The 25,617-nt window shown below is 39.2% G+C and overlaps 1 protein-coding gene across 1 annotated transcript; it reads left to right on the forward strand.

Annotated features, from left to right (window-relative positions):
- Positions 1 to 1,104: 1,104 nt before the first annotated feature.
- def6c (DEF6 guanine nucleotide exchange factor c) lies at positions 1,105 to 15,688 on the forward strand. Its single transcript, XM_051687937.1, has 13 exons — positions 1,105 to 1,326; positions 3,289 to 3,429; positions 3,609 to 3,791; positions 5,222 to 5,449; positions 6,108 to 6,254; positions 6,347 to 6,455; positions 6,545 to 6,750; positions 6,831 to 6,938; positions 11,321 to 11,487; positions 11,637 to 11,805; positions 14,054 to 14,143; positions 14,611 to 14,701; positions 14,894 to 15,688. Exons 1-13 carry the CDS (start codon positions 1,231 to 1,233, stop codon positions 15,043 to 15,045), a joined length of 1,887 nt encoding a protein of 628 aa, XP_051543897.1. The 5' UTR covers positions 1,105 to 1,230; the 3' UTR covers positions 15,046 to 15,688.
- The last annotated feature ends 9,929 nt before the right edge of the window (positions 15,689 to 25,617 follow it).

A 25,617-nucleotide genomic window follows, 5' to 3' on the forward strand; every position in this document is an offset into this window, starting at 1 on the left:
CACTATGTATGTTTACATGCATATGGAATACTGATAAATCACCATTGCTGGTAATTCACTGTTGCACAGAAAATCATCGTGATATAGTATTTATTTTTTAGGAATATAGTACTCATTCCTTTTGTAATAAACAAAGAAATAAATATTCTGTGATAGCAAACATATATAAATATGAAATAAGCATAAAATGTAATAATAAAAAAAAAAATCATACCCTAAACACTTTTGGCACTATACATTTTTTTTATATCATGTTTTATTTTATTTTATTTTATTGAATTTTTATTTACATTTTTTGGCTCTTTTCTTTCATTCATTCTTTATTTCTTTCCTTTTTTTGTGTTACATATTTGTAAGAGAGAGACTGAAGAATACTACATTCCACCATACAGGTGGTGGAATTAGGTCCCGGGTCACTAAAGAACTGAGGTATGCGTTTAAGGGTTAAGGGGCAGTTTTGTTCCCAAGCTATAGCCAAGTACAGTGCGTACACAGGTCCAAGATCATTGTCTTGAAGCTTAGATGATGTGCCCATACTACTAAAGTTAGTTTGCCTTGACTTGTCCTCAAAGTTTTCCCTCTAGTGGCCTCTTCAAGGACTTGTCTCTCTCTCTCTTGTCAAATTTTTATTGATGAAAATAGGCTAAGTCACGCACAATATCTAAATGATAATAAAATATGAGGAATGCACTGAGATTGCAGAGTAAACTGCAGAAAACTCGCTGTTAAAGCTTCTTAAAGCACTTTTATAAATTAAAAGACTGAACAAGCATGCAATAAACTACCAGCGGAATGAGTGAACTTTGACCAGACTGACCACTTTTACACTCACGCCTCGTCTCGCGCAAGAGCACCGCGTTGTTTTAGACGCTGTTTCAGTCTAAAAAGAACGCCAACGTTTCACAAACGCATCTCGAGACAACTACGTTCTGTTCTATTCGTTGCGCTGCGTCTGGCTTCAATCTCTCTCTCTCTCTCTCTCTCTCTCTCTCTTTCTCTCTCTCTCATTTCTCCTTTTTTTTTTTTTTTTTTTTTTGGCGCAATAACGCGTTCGGTCTGAACGGCCCCTATAATGCCCTAAAAATAATGCACGCTCCTATGATGCAGCTAGCAGGCGTCTCACTACTAGGTTTCGAGACAGCCTCTCTCTCTCTCTCTCAGTTCCGCAATGTGAAGCAGTATCAGCAATATCTTCTCAGAAAGTGAGCGCGATATTTCATTATTGGCGTTATGGATCTGCAAAGCGAGCTGCTGAAGTCCATCTGGTACGCGTTCACCTCTCTGGATGTAGAGCAGAGCGGGAAAGTGTCCAAGTCGCAACTGAAGGTCAGATCGCCTGTGAACCTTTAACATGAAACACTTGAGTTATGAATCTGTTCAGGCGGTGTCCATTAATCAATTGTTCGTTTACACAGACAATTGTTTCTTTAAAAGCCTCTATTTTGTACGTTTTCCATTGTATAGCCTTTATTTGCGTTTTACTAATTTAAGAGGTTGTTGCAAAGTAACAGCAGTCTTAATCAGTCATATCAAACCTCTATACTCCATGCTATAAATGTTACCTATAAATGATCAGATATCTGCAAAGTTGCTGTTGTCAATTGCCAGTTGTTTAATTATATTGATGGGGAAATGTAATGGGATGACTGGTCAGTGAGCTTGTAAATAATTACCACAGAATCCAATCTGCATGCAGATAGCTTTGACAGTCTTTCTCGTGTTTAAACATGTCCCAGGTCGGCTCCTTGTGTTAAAAAGCATGCATAAACAGACATGGGTCCAGACATGCTAGATATGACGCAGGCAGCATTTTTGCCATTGCCTGCAAAATGTCCTCCCTCATTACTGTGTGTCCAAATGTAATGGTCTTTAGGTTACTGCACATTATATAAGTCCATCCCAGTGCTGACTACACCTTGGAACAAAGTCCTATGATGGCATCAATAAGTCAGCTTTTAAATCCTGTCTGTCTCTCAGAGCTAAGGAGTTCATGGATGACAGGTCACATGTGGATTGGATGATCTGATAATTATGGACTAGATGTCCTCACAATGACAGTAAAACCTGCAAAACTTACAAAAGAAGTCAACGGAAGCTCCCACCATGATATAAAACGTGATGTGTGCTAGGGGCGGACGATATGACCAAAATCTTATATCATGATATAAGTAATTTTATATCATGATAACAATATATATCACAAAAAAGTACATAAAAAAAAAATAAATAAAAAAAATTGTGTTTATATTAAATAACAATATAGGTTATGCCTATTTTTGTATAAACCAGTCAGTGAATTAAATACTTTATAAATGAAAACTACTTCATCTTACATAATTTTCTCTTTATTGGAACTTGACAAACAGTCAAATAAAAAAACTTGGTTTTAAATCAACCTTAACATAATGATTATGCCACATTTTAGTCTGATCTGTTGTTGAACAATATTATTATTATAATAAATTTTCCCTAAGAAACTCAACATTTTCTCAAAGCAATGCAACAATGAAAATAATACCTAAGTATAAAAATATTAATCAAATATAAACACTACATTAGGCTCGTAATTATAAAAGTAATCTCTATAGAGAATACTGTATATTAATATTATTATAGTCTGTATGCAAACATGGCCATTTTTCTTCTAATATCAAACATCATTGAACAGAATTTTAATAAGGGTGATGGTGTGTATTTTAAAACCCCTTTATTTTGGTACATGACTCAGTGTTTAAGCTGTTTTCCTCATCCGTGCTGGTTAGAATGTCAGGCTGTCTAGCCGTTTGAGATGTTTGACTTCCTCCATAGTGCTTTAAGGTAAAGAAGCTCAGTAGAATTCAAATGGGTTACGTTAGTTTTGAGGTCTGCGATGCGATATCGAGAGAAGCCGGACTGAGTAGCACGATCCCCCACTGCACTCTCCTATCTCTGGAGCACAAATATCAGGAAGCCTGCTGGACTTGCGCACACTTCTGTGCCCCAGAGATAGCACGCGCGACTTGATGCGTACGAGAAGTTATGAAGCATATATAGCACTTATCAAGCGCCAAATGCAAGATGAATGTCATCGAATTTTTTTAATGCCGGAAAAACCTTGTCCATGTTTTGTCAATTCTCTCAGACTCATGTGAAGTCCTGCCCACGATAGATATGCACACGCCACGCACATGGATATTTACGTATTGCGATATAGCAAAATCTCCATCGATTTACATTTTATATCATTGCCACAATATATAATCATCAAATCGCCCAGCCCTAATGTGTGTGTGTGTGTTTCTCCTACAGGTTCTGTCACACAATCTCTACACAGCGCTCAATATTCCTCATGATCCTGTGGCATTAGAGGAGCACTTTAAGGACAATGATAACGGGCCAGTGTCCAACCAGGGCTACATGCCCTATCTCAACAAATATATCCTGGCAAAGGTCTAATAACTCTCTAAAAAGCACTAATAATAAGTCATTTAGACACCTGGATGTAACTTATGATAAGAATTTGCTATATATTTCTGACATATTGCAAATTAACTTTCATTTAAAAATGAAAATGGGTCTGTTGGAGTGATCTTTTACAAGGTGGTTAAAAGTGATATGTTAATCCACAGGCCATTGAGGGGACTTTCAATAAAGAAACCTTTGATGAGCTGTGCTGGACAATGACATCAAAGAAGAACTGCAAGCCCAGCATTTACCAGGGCCTTTGTTCACAGAGAGACTGTTTCAAACTCTTCTGCCTCTTCAACCTGCTCTCTGAGGACCGTTACCCATTAGTCATCATTCAACCGGAGGTGAGAGAGAGGAAGAGAGATAAAGAGATAACAACTCATACTAGTTACCACAAATAATCATAGTAAGCTGAACTTAAATGTAACTAGACTATAATATAATATCTTTTGATAACTAAAACAATATACAGTAGGTACCTTTAAACAGACTAAAGCATTCATAGGTAGAATTTGTATATACCTTAAAAATGCACCACCTAATGCTGTTTAACCTTTGCCCAAACTAATACAATTTAGTTTTTGTGCTTGTATAAGGCAGCATTTTTTATGATGCTTTTGTGAGAGTTGACCATTGAAGCAAGTCTGTAAACTTAAGAAATTCAGTGAATTTCATTATTCAAACAGTGTTAGAGTGTAAAGCTGGTGTTGCTTTTTCATATGCCTCTGTTTTAAGGCAGGAAGTGACACAGCGATTGGAAGTTTATGTGTATATATGTTTGTTTCCTGACGATAACACTCACAAAAATAGATTTGAATCAATCAGCTCAGTCTGAGGATGTGTTGTAACTTGCATGTCATGCTGCTCTTTGACAGTATATGCACCTGTGTTCGCTTGCCTCCTTCTGTTTTCTTCAACATAGAGTTATAATTGTTTTTATTTGCTTTCTTCATTTGAAAACTACATGAAAAATTCATGCTATTACATAAATTAATTATATTACAGCAATGAGAATCTAATAAGAATCACCATTAAGAATAATGGTAATTACACTGAAAAAATGGAAAGCAGCTCTAATGAAAATACTGTACTTAACCAGTACACTTGAAATTAACTCTTAAGATGAGAACCTAATTATATTGTGTAAAGTCCAAGTGAAATTCAACACTGTCGTCAAAATGTCATATGATTACGTTGCTATGAAATGTTCAAATTGATTCAGACTTCTAACGGATGGTGTTCACTCAACATGATTTTTACTGCTTGCTCAATTAACTTATTTAAAATGAACTAATGCAACACAATTCTTTAGCATTTTGTCTCAACTTAATTTCATATGAATTACAACTGTATATAAAATGCTAATGTGTTTGTTGCTAGCTAGCAACAAGCTGTAAGGTTCAATAGTGTTATTTGAACAGATCACATTTAAGTTAGGTTAACTCAATTCGTTTAGGTTTTTGCTACATAAAGAATTTGAGTAGAGCCTACATTTCATGAAAAATTTCATGTAAAAAAAAAAAAGAAAAAAACTATAGTGTGGAACCAATTACCACAACTGAATTAAGTTAAACCAACTAATTTTTGTTTTAAGTGTACAAAAAAAGTAAAATGCCCAGATGCATTACATTAAATTATAAATGTACTGTAATGCATCCTTTGAATTTACTGTATTGCATGCACTTTATTGCCATGAAAATAATGTCAAAATGTAAATAATATTAATGATCCGAAAATAGGCTTTATTTTCACTCTCATCCCTCTGTTCATTTAGTTGGAGTACCTGCTGAAGAAAATCTCCAGTGCAATGAGCCAGGAGTGGGACGGGACATTACTGGAGGAGCTTCTGTCCCAGCAGGCTGCTCCTCAGGAGGGCATGTCTGTATGGGAGCTCCTGGAGCATCTGAGTGCAGGCCGGCTTTTGCATGTAGAGAGTAAAGAGGCCTTCAGTCTCGCTTTGGATGATGTTTTCATGGAGATGTATCACAACATCATCAAAAAGGTGACCTTTGCTTTTCATGCAGCATACTTTGCAGGATGATGCAATACAGATGTATTTGCATCCAGTAAAATGGAAGACGAAAAGCAAAGCGTAGGTGCAACCAAGATAAACTGGTTATTAGTATATCTGTATGCCGGAACATTTCAGTCATGCTCAGGCATCTTACATATTTTAAGGATGTTTTTTTTTTTATGTGGGAATTTTCTTGTTAGACAATAAATCCCATGGACATACGCTTAAAAAGGGACCCAAACCATATCTAGAGACCAGAATATCATAGAGACATGCGCCCTTTTGACCTGGGCTGGTAAGCAACCACTCAGAACACCATTAGCAACCACAAAGCAACATGCTTAAATCCCCTCAGATCACCTTAGCAACCTCAAACATTGTGGTGGTACATTTGGCATTGGCAAGTACCACTCACATGTTCTTCAGAAACAGTTTATCATCTTTAACCTAGTTTACCCTGCTTGTACCTGCTTCGTGCATAGCTCTGGCAAACTGTTGATTTGTTTGAATGTTTGCTGTATCATTCTTTAATTGCTGCACTGTGTCAGATAAGATATTTTATGATGCAATCATTGACAACGACTTCTCAAGTTCTATGTTTTCTTCCTGTTCTCAAAATCTCTAATTTGTGTTATAAATTTATCAGGGTTACCTGTTAAAGAAAGGCCATGTTCGCAGGAACTGGCAGGAGCGCTGGTTTGTTTTGAAACCCAGTAACCTGTCGTACTATGTCAGTGAAGACTTGAAGGAAAAGAAAGGAGAGATCCTGCTTGAAGAGAACAGTGTGGTGGAGGTAGCAATACATTCCAGTGTAAAAAAAATATTTTATTTTAAAGTATTAGGCCTAAAAACACCCAGATTTCTCATTTCTATCATCAAACCCAGAATCTCCCAGACAGGGAAGGGCGGCGCTGCCTGTTCTGTGTGAAGACTCTCGTCAGGACCTGTGAGATGAGTGCATCAGACATGAAGCAGAGAGTAGACTGGGTGCAGGGTGATGAGCGATTGGAGTTTCTTATTTGTTTTGTAAATGTCTTGTATTGCCACCTGGTTTCATGAGGAATATTTTGGTCTGTTTTGCAGCTATACAGACGACTTTCAGACTAAAAGCAGAAGGGAAGAGCTCTCTACATCAAGAGCTGAAACTGAGCAGACGCAAGCAGAGAGAGACCCTTCAAAGAAGCCAGTGCAGCCACAATGAACCCATTTCAGATGAAAAGCCACCCTCTGTTGTGGAACAGCAGGGGGAGACAGAGAGCATGGAGCAACACATCGAGAGCATCCTTCATGTAACTGTTGGGCAATAGGGCAAAATGACTGTTAAAAAGTGTGAGCAAATGAGTGAGCATGTGTGTTTGTTTGTCCCCAGAAACAGAAAGAGGTGGAGGAAAAATGTAAAGAGGAAGAGAAAAAAGAGCGAGAGAAACAGCAAGCAGTACAGAAAGATCTGGAGAGACAGCTTGAAGAAGCTAATGCGGTGAGACACAGAGAGCAATTATTTGGCTCTGTCATGCAGTTTCATTATGTGTTGTCACGCTATTTCCTCTTCTTAAAACAAATATTAACAAACCATTCTCATTCACTGAAAACAGCATTGCAGGATTTGGATACAGCAATTTCATGAGATTGGCATTTATTACATCAGATTTTAAATTAATACATCTCCTAAAATGAAAATTCTGTCATCATTTATTCACCATTATGTCGTTCCAAACTTATATGACTTTCTTCTGCCAAACACAAAAGAAGGAATTTTAAAGAATGTCCTGTACGCTGATTTCAGTATGTAACAAGGTAAAAGGGAAAGGAGGCAAGAACCGGACGAAGCATCAAAGTAATATTTAATTAAACAAAAAGACACAAACATAACCACAAACACATACAGGGCAGCTACCTGTAGCTCTCTCTCCCCCGAACTGCCGCCTCCAGCCGCCTTTATCCCTCTCGTGGGGTTGATTAGCTTGATTGGGGCCAGGCGTGCATCATCACGGCCCTGCCCCGCCCTCCTCCTTGCCACACAGTACAATAGCAGTTGTTAGGTACTCACTTTAACCCTTTAAGCTCTGAGGGTGTTTTTAAAGATTTCCTGTTTCAGTAGTATGCCCAAAATTAAAGGCTTATAAAAAAACAATAAAAAAATAAAAAAAATCAAGGAGGGTCAAGTGTTTGGTATAATTTTAAAGAAAACTTTTATAATTTTTTAATTATATAGATTATGATAAATTCGGAGAGTCTCAGCCTAAGAAACTTATGAAAAATCACAAAACTTGAGCCCAAGTAATTGTAAAAAAAAATCTTATTTTCCTGATTTGACATTATATATTTCAGGGTTTAAATAAGGCAGCTCTGAAAAACTGCTTTTGTTTTGTTCCCAATCATGTCACCTGTAACTGAGTAAAATTTTGTAACATGTACAAAGAAATCAAATGTTATAGCATTACAAAAATAGGACACTATATGTATGTCAAAGACATATACTTTGCTATTACTTGCTATATTTTTTCTGCAAGTAAAACCAGGCTGGTTGTATTCTACTCTTTGAGAGCTTTCCAACAACATATAACTGTTTGATCAGTTTGATGTTTTTTCCGATTACAATAATATGTGCAGTGCAAAATTGTTAATAAATTATCAAAACGGTCCACTTCTGATTTGTCTGCAAATTTCAAAGCACTTGTTCAGTTTTAGTCATAATGCCTACATGCATTGTAAAGTACAGCTTCTAAGCTTTAAAACGATACCTGTTTTGTGTTGGTCAAGACTGCAGTTATTCATATTTTGATTACATCCTGGTTACTTTCGTAACCTCCGTTCCCTGATGGAGGGAACGAGACGTTGTGTCGATGTAGTGACACTAGGGGTCACTCTTTTGAGCCTGAAACACCTCTGGTCTTTGAAAAAAGGCCAATGAGAAATGAGAAAAACATCCAGTTTTTGTGTTGAGAAGCCGAGACAAGTTCCCGTCTTCGCGTCTTTCAGGTCTACCGCCGTGAACCAATCTTGATGCCGGACGCTCGCTAGAATGCGTCTTTGCGTCAGCATCTTGAACGGGAGTCTGTGTAAAGCCTGGTTCAGTACTCGCAGGTCCAAGATTGGCCGCTACCCACCATCTTTCTTCGGTACAGTGAAGTAGGGGCTGTAAAACCCCTTCTTCATCTTGGCCAGAGGGACAGGCTCTATCGCACCCTTCCGCAGGAGGGAAGCGATTTCCGCGCATAAGGTAGCGGCGTTCTCGCCCTTCACCGAGGTGAAGTGGACGCCGCTGAACCTGGGCGGACGCCTGGTGAACTGAATCGCATAGCCGAGTCGGACGGTCCGGACCAGCCATCGCGACGGGTTGGAAAGCGCAAGCCACACGTCCAAGCTCCGGGTGAGGGGGACCAAAGGGACAATCTCGTCGGATGTACCGGCGGGTGGGGTCTCGCGGCGGGGCGGAGCCTGAGGTGCCACGTTGTGCTGTGGCCGTGCTGAGTTCAGGGACATCGAAGCACTTACCTGGCTCCATGTGACCACCCCCGGAACAGCCTGGGATGGGGGAGGAAGAGGCTTGTCCTCGTGACCCGTGGAGACCATCATATCGGGGGCGGGGAGACCACCGCTGGAGCGCCAAACCTGCCGAAATGGAATGGTGGACGGTGGTCGTGATGACGGCCGTGTGCACTGGGTATGTGACCCAGGGAACAAGGAAACCGCTCTTTTGCTGAACTCTTGGGTACCGCAGCCACTAAATGAAAAGGAAACAAAAGATTCTCCTCCCGGCCCTCCACTGGGGGATGGAGTGGTCTGCTTACCAGCTGCAGAGCAGTGGGTTTCCTCGTCCCGGGGTCGCCCGTCTCAGAGGCGCTTCGAAGCCTTTCTCGGGTTCTTGGCGGCTGGCCGTGAGACGGGTGGCGTCTGCTTTCTGTGGTGGGCTCCACGCCGGGGCCGGGCCGTGGGGGCGGTATGCGGCGGAGCCGGTGCAGTCACTGCAGGAGGAAGCCCTTGGTGACGAGCAGACTGGGTGAGGGATCTTGAGCTGCGCCGGGGCAGGATGTGTTGAATAGTTTCCGTCTGCTGCTTCACCGCCGAGAACTGCTGGGCAAAGTCCTTGACGGTGTTGCCGAACAGGCCAACCTGGTAAATGGGGGCGCCAAGGAACCGTGCCTTGTCGGCCTCTCTCGCTCCTGGACCACCAAGGTGGACATCGCCCGCCCGAGAGACCGCGCCGTGACCTTCATCGCCCGGAGGGCGAGGTCGGTCGCCGATCACAGTTCCTGCATCAATCCCGGGCGGAACTACCCTCGTGCAGTTCCTTTAGCGCCTTGGCTTGGTGGACTTGCAGGAGAGCCATGGCGTGCAGGGCGGAGGTGGCTTGTCCAATGGCACCTTAGGCCTTGGCCGTCAGGGACGACGTAAACCTACAGGACGGGAGCTTCGGGCGCCCACACCAGGTGGCGGCGCTCTGCGGGCATAGGTGCACCGCGAGCGCCTTATCCACCGGGGGGATCACCGAATACCCCTTGGCAGCCCTACCATCGAGGGTAGTGAGGGCGGGGGAGCTGAAACATTTGGACCGGGCAGTAAAAGGTGCCTCCCATGACCTTGTCAGCTCCTCTTGCACTTCCGGGAAGAAAGGAACTGGGGCGGGGTGTGGCTGTTTGCGGTGCTGCGGGCCCAGGAACCAATCATCGAGCCGCGAGGGTTCAGGGGAGAACGGAGGGTTCCACTCTAGCCCGACGCTCACGGCTGCCAGGGAAAGCATGTCCGTCATCTCCGCGTCAGCCTGTGACTGGGCATCCGTACCCGAGGGAGAAGCCCAGCTGAGGCTTCCGCGTCCGACTGGACGAGCCCGCTCTCCGATGCTGCGCTCGAGAGCTCATCACCTTTGCGGGCTCCGAACAAGAGGTTGAACTCGCCTTGAGACGAGCCGGCGGACTCATCCGGAAGCCAGATCAGGGAAGACGAGCGTGTTGGGGAATGGGAGGTCCGTGGGGGGATACCCGGCGGAGGTGGTCCCTTTGAGGTCCCCAAATCGCCCCCAGTGCTAGCCGTGCTGGCCTCATACCCGTAGGTAGAAGGAACGTGGCGGGGAGCCGCTGGGGTGGCTTGCTTTCTTACGAAGGCAAGCCGCGACCGCAACGTTGCCATGGTCATGTTCTCACAATGAGTACATGACCCATCCACGAACGCTGTCTCCACGTGGGTAGTGCCCAGACACGAAAGACAGCGATCGTGACCGTCAGAAGGCGAGAGATAACAACCGCAACCAGGAATAACACACAAACGGAAAGACATCTTTAAAAAGACGTTCCATGTGTGCCGCTCTTTTAGAGAAATACTTGTGCAGCAATTCTGCTGCAGGTCGTGATGGAAAGTTAAGGAAACAAACACAGCAACAACTCTGGAATATCTGGGAATAAAGTAAAGCAACAGAATAAAATAGCCAAGTCTTCCTGGGATGCCATGCTTTTTATTTACACAAGCATTATGGAAAAATTACAAATCTGTTGAGAAAGCTGCTTCTCAACACAGTGCATGTAAATGCATACACCGATTTCGAGTCTTAAGCAGCTTTATCTCAATAAATGGCTTTCTGGTGTCCACGTAAACGAAGTCAGTGAAAATCTTGACTTCTGCAAACTGTAGCTCTCATTTGTCCATGATATTTTTTCATGATTTTCAGATACTTTTTTGCTTTGAATAAAATGATTACAATTTATATGATTAATTTCAGAGTTAGTTGGTTCGGTTTGAAACTTGTTTGAAGATCTATTTGTATTGCCTATGTAGAAATTAATGGTAAAAATACTTCTGGAACTCAGACCAACGTAAAAGTGGGCAGTCACTGTTGCACTCCATTAATTGGCAGTTGTTTTGTAGGCCAAGGAGAGAATGGCAGCTACATTGACTGAGATGGAGAAGGAAGTACAGCAGCATAAGAAGAGAATCCATGAATTAGAGCTCATGCAACAAAAACTGGAGGAAGCACTAAACATTCAAATTCATGCCCGTTTAGAGGAAGACAGAGTTCGCCAAGAGCTGGAGGGGTAATCCAATCTCTTTCTCTATTTTGTATTCACTCTCTCTTTATTTAATTTCACCCCTGAATGATTTCTGATGTCACATTTTTGTTCTACTTGCAACATCTCAAACAAATATTCAATGTTGAATTAGTACAATAAGTACATGTCTGTAGGCAACTTGCAGAGGAGCAGAAGAAATTTGCTGAGCTTCTACTCCTTCAAAGTCAGCTGGAAACACCAGCTGTGAGGAGTCAGGACAATGTGCCACTCCATGGCCCTATTTCCACCGCAACATCACCCAACAATGAGCAACCAGAGCAGAGCAGTCAACACAATACAGAGGTGAGAGATGAGAACAGAGTGAGGTTGGTATGGAGAAAAAAAATTATAATTTGTAAAAGGAACTTTATTGAAAAACACATAGCCTTTTATTATTTAACTCACCATCCATACAGTAAACCCAGAATCATGGACGGACTGCCTCTGTTTTAATATTTTGTATAATGTTCTAATATTTTATATAGTTGTTCAATAACAATCACCCATTTATTGTTAAAGGAGGCACCTATCTATAACTCTGCTTCCATTGAAACACAATCCAATATCTATCAACCAGAGGAGAGCAGTCAACAAAACAAAGAGTTGAGAGATGAAATAACAGTGAACTTGATATGGAGAAATAAAGATAGTGTAGAAAGGATGTTTTGGAGGGTCAATTAAAGCCAAAACACCTTTAACATCCTGTTAGGTCATTTTTGACCGAAATCACCTTTTCCGATATAATAAAAATGGTTTCCTTTATCTGAGCAGTATAAGACTTGTTTTGTTTTCTCCAATAACCATCTAAACATGCACATTTGTATTTTTTTACTTGATTCGATAAGTCTTAGTGGTCGTAAAAAATAAAAAATAAAAACGACGCCTTTACTGTTCACAGTCAAAATTGACCGACCATAGGAAATAAATGATTAAAAAACAGAGCAATTATTTATTTATTTTGTCAAATACAATGTATAAATCAGCCACAATGCAGAACAACACACATAAATTAGGGGGTAAGACCATAACACACCCACAATGCACACACAGAGAACAAAGAAAAAAGTCTTCAGTTTTATACACTAATTTAATTTTCACAGTCCATTGCTGTTCATTTTCTTGACATTATTATCAATTTACTTTGAGTTATTAAATATTGATGTTTGAAATAAATGATTGGTAACAAAGTTAATGTTTTATGTCTTCTCTTTATAACACCAGGTCAGGTTTGACTGTAAGAATAATGTGACATTATTGCAAAAAACTGACACTTTAAAACAGTTAAAAATAAAACGAAAACAAATGCTAAACTTTGACAAATAATAGTTTGATAATGTCTAAATATATATCCAAAAGCCTAACTTGTTATAAAATTTATAATTATTACACAGTAGGTGGCTCCATAGAACACTGCAGCCATCTACTGGCTATTATTGTCCTAACATGATTTTCAAGTCATGTTATTTTACTTTTTTCACCTGATGGCAGCTATCTGCCCCCAATACATGACTCATTCTCATATTTTCTTAATGTGTCAACTTATGGAAGTGTGGGTTTTTACTGTAGTGAAGTTACATAAATTTGCTTATTTGCATATGCAGTGAATGGTGAAATCGAGAAATGTATATGTAAATAAGATCTAAAAAACATAAAATCCCAAAAGAAGTTAATAATTTTATTGCTTTTACTTGAGGGAAGAATTTTGTTTTAATAATTTAGTTTTAAGGGGGGCCTGGGTAGCTCAGCGAGTATTGACGCTGACTACCACCCTTGGAGTCGTGAGTTCAAATCCAGGGTGTGCTGAGTGACTCCAGCCAGGTCTCCTAAGCAACCAAATTGGCCCGGTTGCTAGGGAGGGTAGAGTCACATGTGGTAACCTTCTTGTGGTCACTATAATGTGTGGTTCTCGCTCTCGATGGGGCACGTGTTGAGTTGTGCGTGGATGCCACAGAGAATAGCGTGAAGCCTCCACTCGCGCTATGTCTCCGCAGTAACGCGCTCAACAAGCCACGTGATAAAAATGCGCGGATTGAGGGTCTCAGACACGGAGGCAACTGAGATTTGTCTTCCGCCACCCAGATTGAGGCAAGTCACCACACTACCACAAGGACTTAGAGCGCATTGGGAATTGGGCATTCCAAATTGGTGAGAAAAGGGGAGAAATAAAAATGTTGTTTTAAAGTTACAGCTACACTGTTTCCATTGAAAAATGACCAGTACCAGCGAACAGTGGTTTAAGGGCTCATATTCTACTGTACACATTACACATATTTCTTCCTCTTATAATGTTAGACAAGGTTTCTTGCACCAAATACAGTTGTTATTTAGTTTTCCAGCCTCTGTCCCTATGAATTAAACAGGCTGTTTCTATGACTGTATACTTCTATATTTGTGTCCATTACGATCTTCCATGCAGCTGTGTAGTTCATACTGTCATTCATCAGGGTGGATTTGGAGGAACTACACTGAAAAGCAAACTTTAATGGATTGTCCATGTTCTAATTACAACTTGTTTTGTGGTTCTTTAACAATCACCCATTTATTGTTAAAGGAGACACCTACTCAACTACATGACTTCGCTCGCCCTGCAACACCACCCAACATCCAGCAACCAGAGCAGATCAGTCAACACAATACAGAGGTGAGTTGAATTGGTATGGAAAAATAAAGATAGTGTAGGGAAAGCATCTTTTCTAGAGTCAGTCATCTTTAAAGAAGTCATATTCTGTACATTTGTAATATCTTACATTTTTCCACAGATATGATTTATTTTTAAATGACTTTTCCGCCCTCTCCCTGATCCTTAGAATTATAAAGGCTGTTTTTGCTACTGTACCTTTAAGAGTTCTATATGTAAATTACCTCTGTTATTGTTGTCTGATCTCTGCATCAGGGTGGACCATGTTGCTAAAAAAGCTGTTTATATGTAAACATAGGTGTACATATGTTAATGTGCTTATGGTTGCGATTCCATAACCGTGACAATTTCCCATTTGTCAATTTTTGCAGCTTAGTGTGGAGTCTCTTATTTCAAAATCCTTTATTCCGTATTTCATTCAAATAAACACAGTTACATTTTTATTTTCTCTTTTGCCTATTTGTGTACAGAGAGAGTTGGGGAATCAGTCTAATGCCACTCTGATGCTGAAACAATGGAAAATACAGCTTAATCGCTTAATGAAGCCTATCACACCAGGAGGTAACACACAAACACATGTCTTGTACTGTTTGGATGTCAAAACAAGATTAATTCTGTTTGATCAAATCTACTGGTGATGAGAAGGGTAGGGAACATTGCAAAGTGTTGCTCTGTCACATAACTTCCACAAGATGTACAAAATTCTAAACAGCTCTTGTAATCACCGTTCTTTATTCTTCTGCTTATTTACAGATAAAATCGAGCATCTGCCTGTGAAGCCTAGTTGCCCGAGACAGGGCCAGGCTCTTACCAGCACAGAGTTCATTACCAAGGTTCAAACAGGCATTGTGCAAGAAAAGGGAAAAGTTTGCAACCCATCACCACTTCAAGAAGAGGAAGAATAGGGTTACTATAGCTGGCCAGAGCCATTGCAGTGTACCTGTTTTGTACATCCCCATATTTTATATGTACATAGTGGTTAGCAAGATAAATGACTCTATAGTATATAATATGTAATATGCATACTGTGAACAGTAAAAATTGATTTAGGAGGCATTTTGCTGTTTGATGGCAGCAGGCTAAAAGATCCCCAGTAAAGTGTTTAACTTTTTAAATGCTCTAAATAATAGACTTCTTTCATAATTTTTGTTACGTGTGTAATTCTTTGTGTGGCCAATAGAGGGGGCCTTTGTTCTGGGCTGCAGTTTCACATTTCTTGGGTCCAAAACCAACCGCACATATCAACTTGTTTTTTTTATTTTTATTTATTTATTTTTTTTATATCACTTTCCTGCCCCCTTTCCCTATAGATCACAGTAGCTGTTGGAAGTTCAAAACCCTGGCGAGCTCTAAAAGACGGCATTTTGAGAGTGTCCTTCTGAGAATCTGATCAACATAATCTTTGTTTCTCTGATAAAGCTCTGTTTATCTTGCATTGACCAACTCAAACATCTTCAGAAACAGGGATGCCCCTTTATAGTGCTAAACAGTGAAAAATAATCATACAATTTATTTTTAGATCTGCGGAGACCAGTAAGAAAGCGCCATTCAGTTTGTGGCTTTGAGGCTTGTATTGAGAATGAATAATGGTTCGCTCTGTTAGTTTTGGTTGGTAATCAACAGACTGACTTGTAAATGATCTTTTTGTGGCAGTGATTTTTCCAGATACAGATCTTTTCTCCTTCCTACCTGTGTGTCTGGAGATTTCAAGTTCATCATAAGAGGAATGGTGTTGTCAGGTCCAGAGACCAGGAAAGATATAATGTGAAACTTCATGCCTTGTTTGACTATGATAATTGCGGGTTGTATCCATCTGCCATTTAACAATTTAATTTGCATATCAGAATCAGAATTAGCTTTATTGCCAAGTATGCTTACACATACAAGGAATTTGTCTTGGTGACAGAAGCTTCCAGTGCACATACAATACAAGAAGACAGAGATAATAAAATTTTCTTATAAAAATAAACATAAAAATATATATATATGTATGTACAAATACAAATACGAATCTGTTATATACAGATGCGAGGGAATGTATGGCAGAAGAGGTAGGATATGTTGGATAAATATAAATAGACTAAGCTGTGTATTGCACATAATTATTGCTTTTAACGGGCAGTTTTAACTGTTCATGTGATGGATAGCCTGAGGGGAAAAAACTGTTCCTGTGCCTGACGGTTCTGGTGCTCAGAGCTTTGAAGCGTTGGCCAGAAGGCAACATTTCAAAAAGGTAGTGGGCAGGATGAGTGGGGTCCAGAGTGATTTTTCCAGCCTTTTTCCTCACTCTGGAAGTGTACAGTTCTTGAAGGGAGGGCAGGGGGCAACCAATAATTGTCTCAGCAGTCTGAACTGTACTTTGTAGTCTTCTGATATCTGATTTTGTAGCTGCACCAAACCAGACAGTTACTGAAGTGAAGAGGACAGACTCAATGACTGCTGAGTAGAACTGTATCAGCAGCGCCTGTGGCAGGTTGAACTTCCTCAATTGGCAAAGAAAGTACAACCTCTGTAATATAATGTGTATCACAATATCCCAGCCAAGCATTTATGATTTAATGCAAGCATCATTCACCATAATACAGTACAGTGAATTTCAGAATCATGGATGGACTGCACATGTTCTTATAAAGAACCAGTTTGGCTGAAGCTAGAAGGCCCACTGTTAAGCCCCGTTCACACCGCGGGCGACATGTCGCTAGACTTTGCGATCTGTGTCGCTGGTGGGCGTTCCTACTGCTGCCGCCGCTCTAATTTTTATTGGTGGACTGCACAACTGGCCATAGTAGTGTTTGAAATGCTGATTACAGATGATACTGCCGATAAAACTAAGATATACTAATTTACAAGGTATCAGTTCTTTTGCCTCTAAAAATGCACATTCTGCAGGGAAGATCATTTTATATAAGCTGCGGCAGTGCTTAATGCATCATATCATTAAACAAGACGAACGTTTTATCAATATATGAATCAGAATGCTGACAGTTTTCCACGCATCATTTTATTAGGCCATAACTATGTATGTGGTTAAACACAAATGATATAGAACATTAAAATCGCTCACAGAAACTTTTAACTTCTCTGTCTTGCCTGTACTCAAGGCGACTCTAGTACCTCACACTCTCCCTGCTTGGAGACGGATGATGTAAGCTCCCCTGTCTTCACTCTCATTGGTAGTCGCTTGTGAATGTCGCTCGTCATTTGCATAAAGTTGAATTTTTCTCAACTTGTCTTGTCACTCCCCACGGCGATCTCTGTTGCCATCAGTCACGACAGCTTGTGTCGCCGGAAGTCGCTGTGCTCACAATAGCTAAGTTTCCATCCAAGGGATTTTTTTTTTTTTGTGCAACAAAAGTTGTAGCGCATCAAAAAGTTTACCGATTAAGCTAATGGAAGCGCAAATTATCGCTAAAATTTCACAATTGTCGACATAATATTTATCCATTTAACTCTAGCACATAAACTCTATGTCGATACTTCAAATGTCGCAAAAAACTGGATTGGAAACACTTTTTGTCGAGAAAATAGGTATTAACACAAAAATTTAGTGTCACATCACAGAATTTACCCCAATCGTTAGCCTGTGTTAATCATGACGATGGTATACATCGTGGAAAGCCAGTTTATTGTACGTGAAGCAGTACATTGTTATGGATTGGTCTTAACGGCATACCTGCACAGATCCGATGCTGCAAACACATCTGCGTCATGACACTTCCAGGAGTGCCAACACAAATATCTCGTATCATGCAACTGTCATCGTCAAGTGCACGGATAACAAATGAATGGCCACTCTTTGCGATTAAAGTTGCTTTTCCACACCATTCAAAGTAATAGACAGCAGTCATGGAATTAGCTCACAATATAAAAAATATATAATTTCTGTGCACAAAGATGTTTTAAATTAAAAATAAATACACAATAGTAGGAGAAATAAAATAAATAATAAATAAAAAAGTGTGCTTTTTTGGAACATTAACTTATAGCCCAATTCTATAAAATTATTGTTTAGCTTACTTTTGAAAAAATGACGGCAAAATTCCCTGTATTAAATTAAATGAATTTCCAAATGAATAAAGCATTAAATTAAAAAAATAAATTACCAAATGAAAAATATTGTTAGACCTATATATGCCTTTTCTTTACAGAAACTTAAATTAGCCTTACCGAGTTCTGTAGATGAAAAAAGTCGGCTGAATTACATTCTCAGAATGCTCTACACTTTTTTTCAACACTAGATAAAACTATTTGTCCAATGCTGAGTTCACTTTCAGAAAACGAGCATTTGAATATTTTAGATATTTTAAATCTAACCCTCTTTACCTCGGATCGCATTTGCTGAGCTTCTTCAGAAAATGTAAATTGCATTATGATGCAAACATTTAGACATTAAACACCCTCAGGCCATCCACGATGTATCTGTGTTTCTTTCTTCATCAAAACAGAATTTAAGAGTTTTAGGATTTCATTTCAGGCCTCCTCCTCTAAACAATGCAAGTGAATGTACTCCATTTTTTTGACGGTCCAAAATGCATATTTAGGGTGCATCAAAATAATCCACACGACTCCAGTCAACAAATAAATTTCTTCTGAACCCAAACGATTGATTATTTTTAGAAACAAAACAATACTTATATACTTTGTAACTACAAATGTTCGCTTCCGTATATCTCTGTGACCCGCACTCATGAGAGGGATGACGTAAGCTCGTTGGTAAGCTCACGCCTGGAGGAGGAGGCAGGAATGATATTTGACATGTGGGTCAAAGGTACACAATTAGCGATATACACACATTTCTGTATGGAAACGGCTTAAGGATTTCTTTTGCGATAAACCAAAACTTGTGCGAAAAAGTGTTTTTTTTTTTACCATTTTTATCTATAAAAGGCCATTTGAATGGAAACAGGCAGAATACGGCAAATTTCGCATACATTTTTTACCAACTCAATACCAACCTACTTTAAAGTCTTCATACATAAAAGCTTTTGAATATTTCCTCCGTTATTGCCCAGGAAAAAACAAAACAATTTGTTGCACACATTGACCTTTTGTTACAACTTGCACCAATAGTGACTCTGAGTATCTCTAGATTTCCATTACACAATTAAAAATGTATTGATTGTGACGGTTCGTTGTTGCATTAACATTTGACACAACATAGCTGGGGAGGTTTTCACGCTGAAGAGCTATCATATAACACATGCATGCCATGTAATGACAAAGATATTTCCTGTTTCACACAATAATGAGAACAGCATTTCCTATCCAACACTCTCAGTACTTCAAACCCATATAAAATCATTGATGATTCCTCTTCTACACCAGAGCCAGCCTTTGGCCATGTATACAAATACATATTATAATGTGTGTCCTGCAAGCCTGTCATTGTGCAAGCAATAATTCACTGTATCAATCTGCTCCCCATGAGGAAATGTTTTATGAGAACCATATTAAAGAAACACATCCCAACTTCTATAATATTAAGCTTCCATGCAAAGGGATCATTGATTTAGCACATATTTATCCTCTCAATCTGCTCAAGGACACCAGATACATTTGGAGTGGTGGGGGTAACGTTTTCTACTGGCCCAGTAAGCCATTAAGTACAGTAGATGCTTTCAGTTGGCCCCTGTCTCTCATGATCAATGACTCTGTTTTAGGGTTTGGTAGCAGCACTAGCCCATTTATGTATTAGCAGTGGGCCCACCCTTAGCCTGAGGATATATGTCTCTCTGATACGAAACCACCTGTAATTATATTCTTCATGCACAACCCACTTCCTTTAGGGCATTTCCTAGGCCAGAAAAAACATGAGATGGACCACAGAATGGAAAGCCAGCGACCCAAAATACTCTGGAACTTCTGGAGATTCAAAGGGGAACTCTGGTTTTTTGTTGTTTCAGCTGGAACACTTGTCCCCACAACTTGTTTATGAAAAAAAAGGAACTATTGATGTCAAAGTCCTTTGAACGTCTGGTTCCGATGAATAGGTGTCAGATGGCCTGGCTTGAAATGGTTTGGATAATCTCATTCTTGTACTAGGACATCAAGAAAGTTACATCATGTAATAATGCATAGGCATCCTCACAAAACATTTGGTCTGTCCTCAATATCAGATCCAATCAGTGTAACCTTTGCAGAGTGTCTCAGAAGAAAAATGGGCCAAGTTTAAATCAAAACTATTGGAGCTATTCCTCAGCACAGTGAGTACTACTTAAGTCCCTTTCAAGGCAAGTCAGTCCACTCGTTGACCATCTTTGGAATGCTCCCAGGCAGCAATTTTCTATGGACACAAGCAGCATGAAAGTACAGCTCCTATCTACTTGAATGGGGAAAGACTAAAATCTCCAAAACGCTGGACAAGATTACGATCAAAGAACATATTTCAAATCAGCAGTTAAATCTGACAACAAAAATTGTGGTATCATGTATCGTGCTTCTTTAGCTCAGATCATGCTAAAAAATGCTATTCTTCAGGTCGGTCGAGCTCATGCGCATGTGCATTCTCGAGTTGACTGATTGGGGATGTCTGCATCTAAAAGGTGATTGGCTCTTTTACCTGTTAGGCGAGACTTCCTTTTCTACATCTGCCGTATTGGGCGTTCCAATTTCTCACATTCATTTTAACCCCTAAACGCTCGGGTCTACCTCATTCCACCCCCTGTACCTCATCCATTTTTGGAGTTGTCCACACACCTCTTTAGTATTCCTCAATCTTTCTCTTATAAATAGTGTAAGACAAAAAAATAATAATAAAAATAAAATAATAAAAAAGTCAAAATTGCAACAATTTTTTTTTTTTTTTTTTTAAATGGCTGAAGTACCAAATGTCTATAGGGTCATTAGAGACCTTATGTAGTAGTGGTCTGTTTTTATTTTGTATTTTGTATTTTTTTTTTTTTCACTTCTATAAATGATATTTTTTATGATTATTTCATTTCTATTTAAGTTTACTATGACAGGACATCTATTTCTTTGTTTATTACAAGATAAATTAGTACTATATTCATACAAATAAATACTACATCACGTTGATTTTCTGTGCAACAGTGGTGAATTTTCAGTATCCCATATGCGTGTACACATGCATATTTAGCATGCTGTTTGTTACTCAAGGTGGCACTGATGTTTCAGTAATTGCCTTGATTTACATTTGACATTGCTATTTGATGAAGAAGCAACATGGAAGTAAACTATAGCAAGTACAACACATAAACAGGGTGTACTACTGAAATCATTCGTGTGTTTATTTGGACTCAATAAGTGCCAGAGAAAATACTTATGTGTAAGTTATGTGTAACTTATTTGTATTTTACTTGTATCGTATGTGTTATGTGTAGCTCAATATGTGTTTTTGAAATTTTGAAATTCCTGTCTGAAATTAATGAATCCTGTTCTAGATTTGTCCTGATTTGTTGCATTATATTTTTGATATATGAAAAGTAAAACATCAAAATATATTTTATTCTATCATTTTCTAATTGTCTTGAAAATGTTTTGAAAATTTGACACTATCTGGGCATTCATTTGTGATAGATATACGTGCCGGGTCTCTAAAAACCCAAATATGTAAGAGTGTTTGGTAAAATTGCCATGCATTTAAGGGATAATTAAGTAAATATATAACTTTATTAGCTAAAAATATATAAAAAACGATATATTAATTTGTCTCCTATCAGAAACCACAAATTACTACATTGACATATTACAAGCCAACACAATTTTTGTCTAATTATTATTTTTTTTTTTAATTAAATGTCTTCATTGGACAACTGTAATTCACAGTATGAGTTTAGGTGTCATCCATATTCATTTTTTAAAGGGTTGAGTTGTACCTTTAATAACTATTTGACCAGCACATCATGTCATAGTAAAGAGACACTAATATGTTCCTTTCAAACAGTTTATTAACTCTAAAAAGCATTATATAAAAATAAATTACAAGCAATTATTTACGGTTTTAAAATAGCAACGGATATCGTGATTAAGATAAATTCATTTAGAGCAATCATTTCCAATTTTAACTGATTTTCAGTAGGCTTTTATTATGAAATCCTGCGCTGCCGGTAGGCGGAAGTAAATCTCTTCGTTCAGAGTCACGTGTGTGTTGATGGCATCCTCCAGTGACAGCATGTAGATAAAAAAACATAAACCAAACACTTACTGAAATACTCACGGAGAAATTAATACACACGCATCTCATAACTCTGCAAACTCGAGATGAGCAGGTCAGGTATTACAAGCTTTCAGCGTTAAAAATCTAATATATATATATATATATATATATATAGACGTGTCCGAGTTTATTGAGTGCGTGTCATATAAATATAAACAAGTATTCTGACACAAATGAGGCATTTAAGATAAAAAGACAGGGTCTTCGTCCTGGCTTACATATTCTGATAATTAGAAATATGTTCTTATTATTTCAGAGCCAGTGTTGATGGGACTTTTATTGGAAAACTCTTTGCCGTGCTGTCAAGAATGTCTGTGGAGATGGGGAAGATGCACTGGAGGAAAATGTGTCATTGTGCCTGACACTCACTACAGAGTGTTTTAGAGGGCACAGGAATGCCTGTGTGCAGTGCACTCACAATCAGTGCACTCTCGGGTAGTATGCAATATTGCCACATACTACCTAACAACACAGGGTTAATTTTAAGGGTGCTGTAAACTATTTCATCTCTTCAACTACATGCCCTCTGTCCAAAGTGGTACCTCCAAAAGGTAGTCAGCAATCCAAACATGAAAAATGATTGACAGACAGAGAGTGTTTCTGTTTGGCTATGTTTTATGATTGGCTTTTAAGAGGCAGGCCACTAACCTAACATTTTTATGCTGTTTACATAGCCTAGGGCTGTCAGAGACAGGCGTGATTTCTCAAGACACTTATTTCAGTGATATTTGACATGTGGGTCAATGGTGTGACGCTCTTTAAAAAAAAAACAATTAGCCTACTTGAATACACTTTTATGATAAACATCTTCTCAATTTCTGAGTTCAAAGTCGTGTTGATATTTTTTTTGGTGGGGCTTAAAAGATAGTTCACCCAAAAATGAAAATTCTCTGAAAATAATTTACTCACCCTCATGCCATCCCAAATGTGCATGACTTACTTTCTTCAGAACACAAACTAAGATTTTTAGAAGAATAATTCAGCTCTGTAGGTCCATTCAATGCAAGCGAATGGTGGCCAGAACTTTGAAGGTCCAAAAAGAAAATATAGGCAGCATAAAAGTAATCCATATGACTCCAGTGGTTAAATCCATGTCTTCAGAAGCGATATGATAAGTGTGTGTGAGAAATAGATCAATATTTAAGTCATTTATTATGATACATTCTCCTCCCTGCCCAGTAGGTGGCAATATACACAAAGAATGTGAATCGCCAAAAACAAAAGAAGAAGAAAGTGAAAGTGGAGATTTATAGTAAAAAAACGACTTTTTTATCTTATTTATCTGTTTCTCACCCACACCTATCATATCACTTCTGAAGACATGGATTAAACCACTGGAATCATGTGGATTACTTTTATGTTTCCTTTATGTGATTTTGGAGCTTCAAAGTTCTGGCCACCATTCACTTGTATTGTATGGACCTACAGAGCTGAAATATTCTTCTAAAAATCTTTGTTTGTGTTCAGCAGAAGAAAGAAAGTCATACACATCTGGGATGGCATGAGGGTGAATAAATGAGAGAATTTTCATTTTTGGGTGAACTATTCCTTTAGTGTAACCGTCCAGATACAGTAAATAAAATCACAATCTCATTAAAAGTGGAAATTCTTGAAAAACAGATGTTGGCAGGAGTAGTGCAGAATAATCTTTTATTTATATTTCTTAAAAAAAAAAAAAAAAAAAAAAAAGACGAGCACAAGCAGTGAAACAGCTTTTTTAAAATATTAATATTTGACAAACTTTTGTCCACCAAATCAAAGTCATGTGGGGTAACCAACATGTAGGTTTCCATTTTGTTGTTTATGTTGTTTAAAGACTTAAGTAAAAAAAAAAAAAAAATATATATATATATATATATATATATATATATATATATATATATATATATATATATATATATATATACACACACTATATTGCCAAAAGTATTCGCTCACCCATCCAAATAAATGAATTCAGGTGTTCCAATCACTTCCATGGCCACAGGTGTATAAAATGAAGCACCTAGGCATGCAGACTGCTTCTACAAATATTTGTGAAAGAATGGGCCGCTCTCAGGAGCTCAGTGAATTCCAGCGTGGTACTGTGATAGGATGCCACCTGTGCAACAAGTCCAGTCGTGAAATTTCCTCGCTACTAAATATTCCACAGTCAACTGTCAGTGGTATTATAACAAAGTGGAAGCGATTGGGAATGACAGCAACTCAGCCACGAAGTGGTAGGCCACGTAAAATGACAGAGCGGGGTCAGCGGATGCTGAGGCGCAGAGGTCGCCAACTTTCTGCAGAGTCAATCGCTACAGACCTCCAAAGTTCATGTGGCCTTCAGATTAGCTCAAGAACAGTGCGTAGAGAGCTTCATGGAATGGGTTTCCATGGCCGAGCAGCAGCATTCAAGCCATACATCACCAAGTGCGATGCAAAGCGTCGGATGCAGTGGTGTAAAGCACGCCGCCACTGGACTCTAGAGCAGTGGAGACGCGTTCTCTGGAGTGACGAATCACGCTTCTCCATCTGGCAATCTGATGGACGAGTCTGGGTTTGGCGGTTGCCAGGAGAATGGTACTTGTCTGACTGCATTGTGCCAACTGTGAAGTTTGGTGAAGGGGGGATTATGGTGTGGGGTTGTTTTTCAGGAGCTGGGCTTGGCCCCTTAGTTCTAGTGAAAGGAACTCTGAATGCTTCAGCATACCAAGAGATTTTGGACAATTCCATGCTCCCAACTTTGTGGGAACAGTTTGGGGATGGCCCCTTCCTGTTCCAACATGACTGCACACCAGTGCACAAAGCAAGGTCCATAAAGACATGGGTGAGCGAGTTTGGTGTGGAAGAACTTGACTGGCCTGCACAGAGTCCTGACCTCAACCCGATAGAGCACCTTTGGGATGAATTTGAGCGAAGACTGTGAGCCAGGCCTTCTCATCCAACATCAGTGTCTGACCTCACAAATGCGCTTCTGGAAGAATGGTCAAAAATTCCCATAAACACACTCCTAAACCTTGTGGAAAGCCTTCCTAGAATAGTTGAAGCTGTTATAGCTGCAAAGGGTGGGCCGACGTCATATTAAACCCTATGGATTAAGAATGGGATGTCACTTAAGTTCATATGCGTCTAAAGGCAGGTGAGCGAATACTTAATGGCAATATAGTGTATATATATATATATATATGAAGTTTTGACATTTTTATGAAAAGGCACATTTTGTTTAGGTCATGTGGTGCAACCCTGAGAAAACGTATTGATATTCTTGACTCAAAAATTAAAAGATTTCTTTCTCTTAAAAATATATGTTTGAAAACAT

Source organism: Myxocyprinus asiaticus, chromosome 45 (assembly GCF_019703515.2).
Source record: "Myxocyprinus asiaticus isolate MX2 ecotype Aquarium Trade chromosome 45, UBuf_Myxa_2, whole genome shotgun sequence".
In the NCBI taxonomy this organism is placed as follows: Eukaryota; Metazoa; Chordata; class Actinopteri; order Cypriniformes; family Catostomidae; genus Myxocyprinus; species Myxocyprinus asiaticus.

Excerpts from the sequence above, each read along its gene's own strand:
- def6c (XM_051687937.1), top strand. The coding sequence starts at position 1,231 with ATGGATCTGCAAAGCGAGCTGCTGAAGTCCATCTGGTACGCGTTCACC. Across the intron at positions 3,792-5,221 it reads TAGTCATCATTCAACCGGAG|TTGGAGTACCTGCTGAAGAA; the intron begins GTGAGAGAGAGG and ends CTGTTCATTTAG. Across the intron at positions 6,255-6,346 it reads AAGAGAACAGTGTGGTGGAG|AATCTCCCAGACAGGGAAGG; the intron begins GTAGCAATACAT and ends CATCAAACCCAG.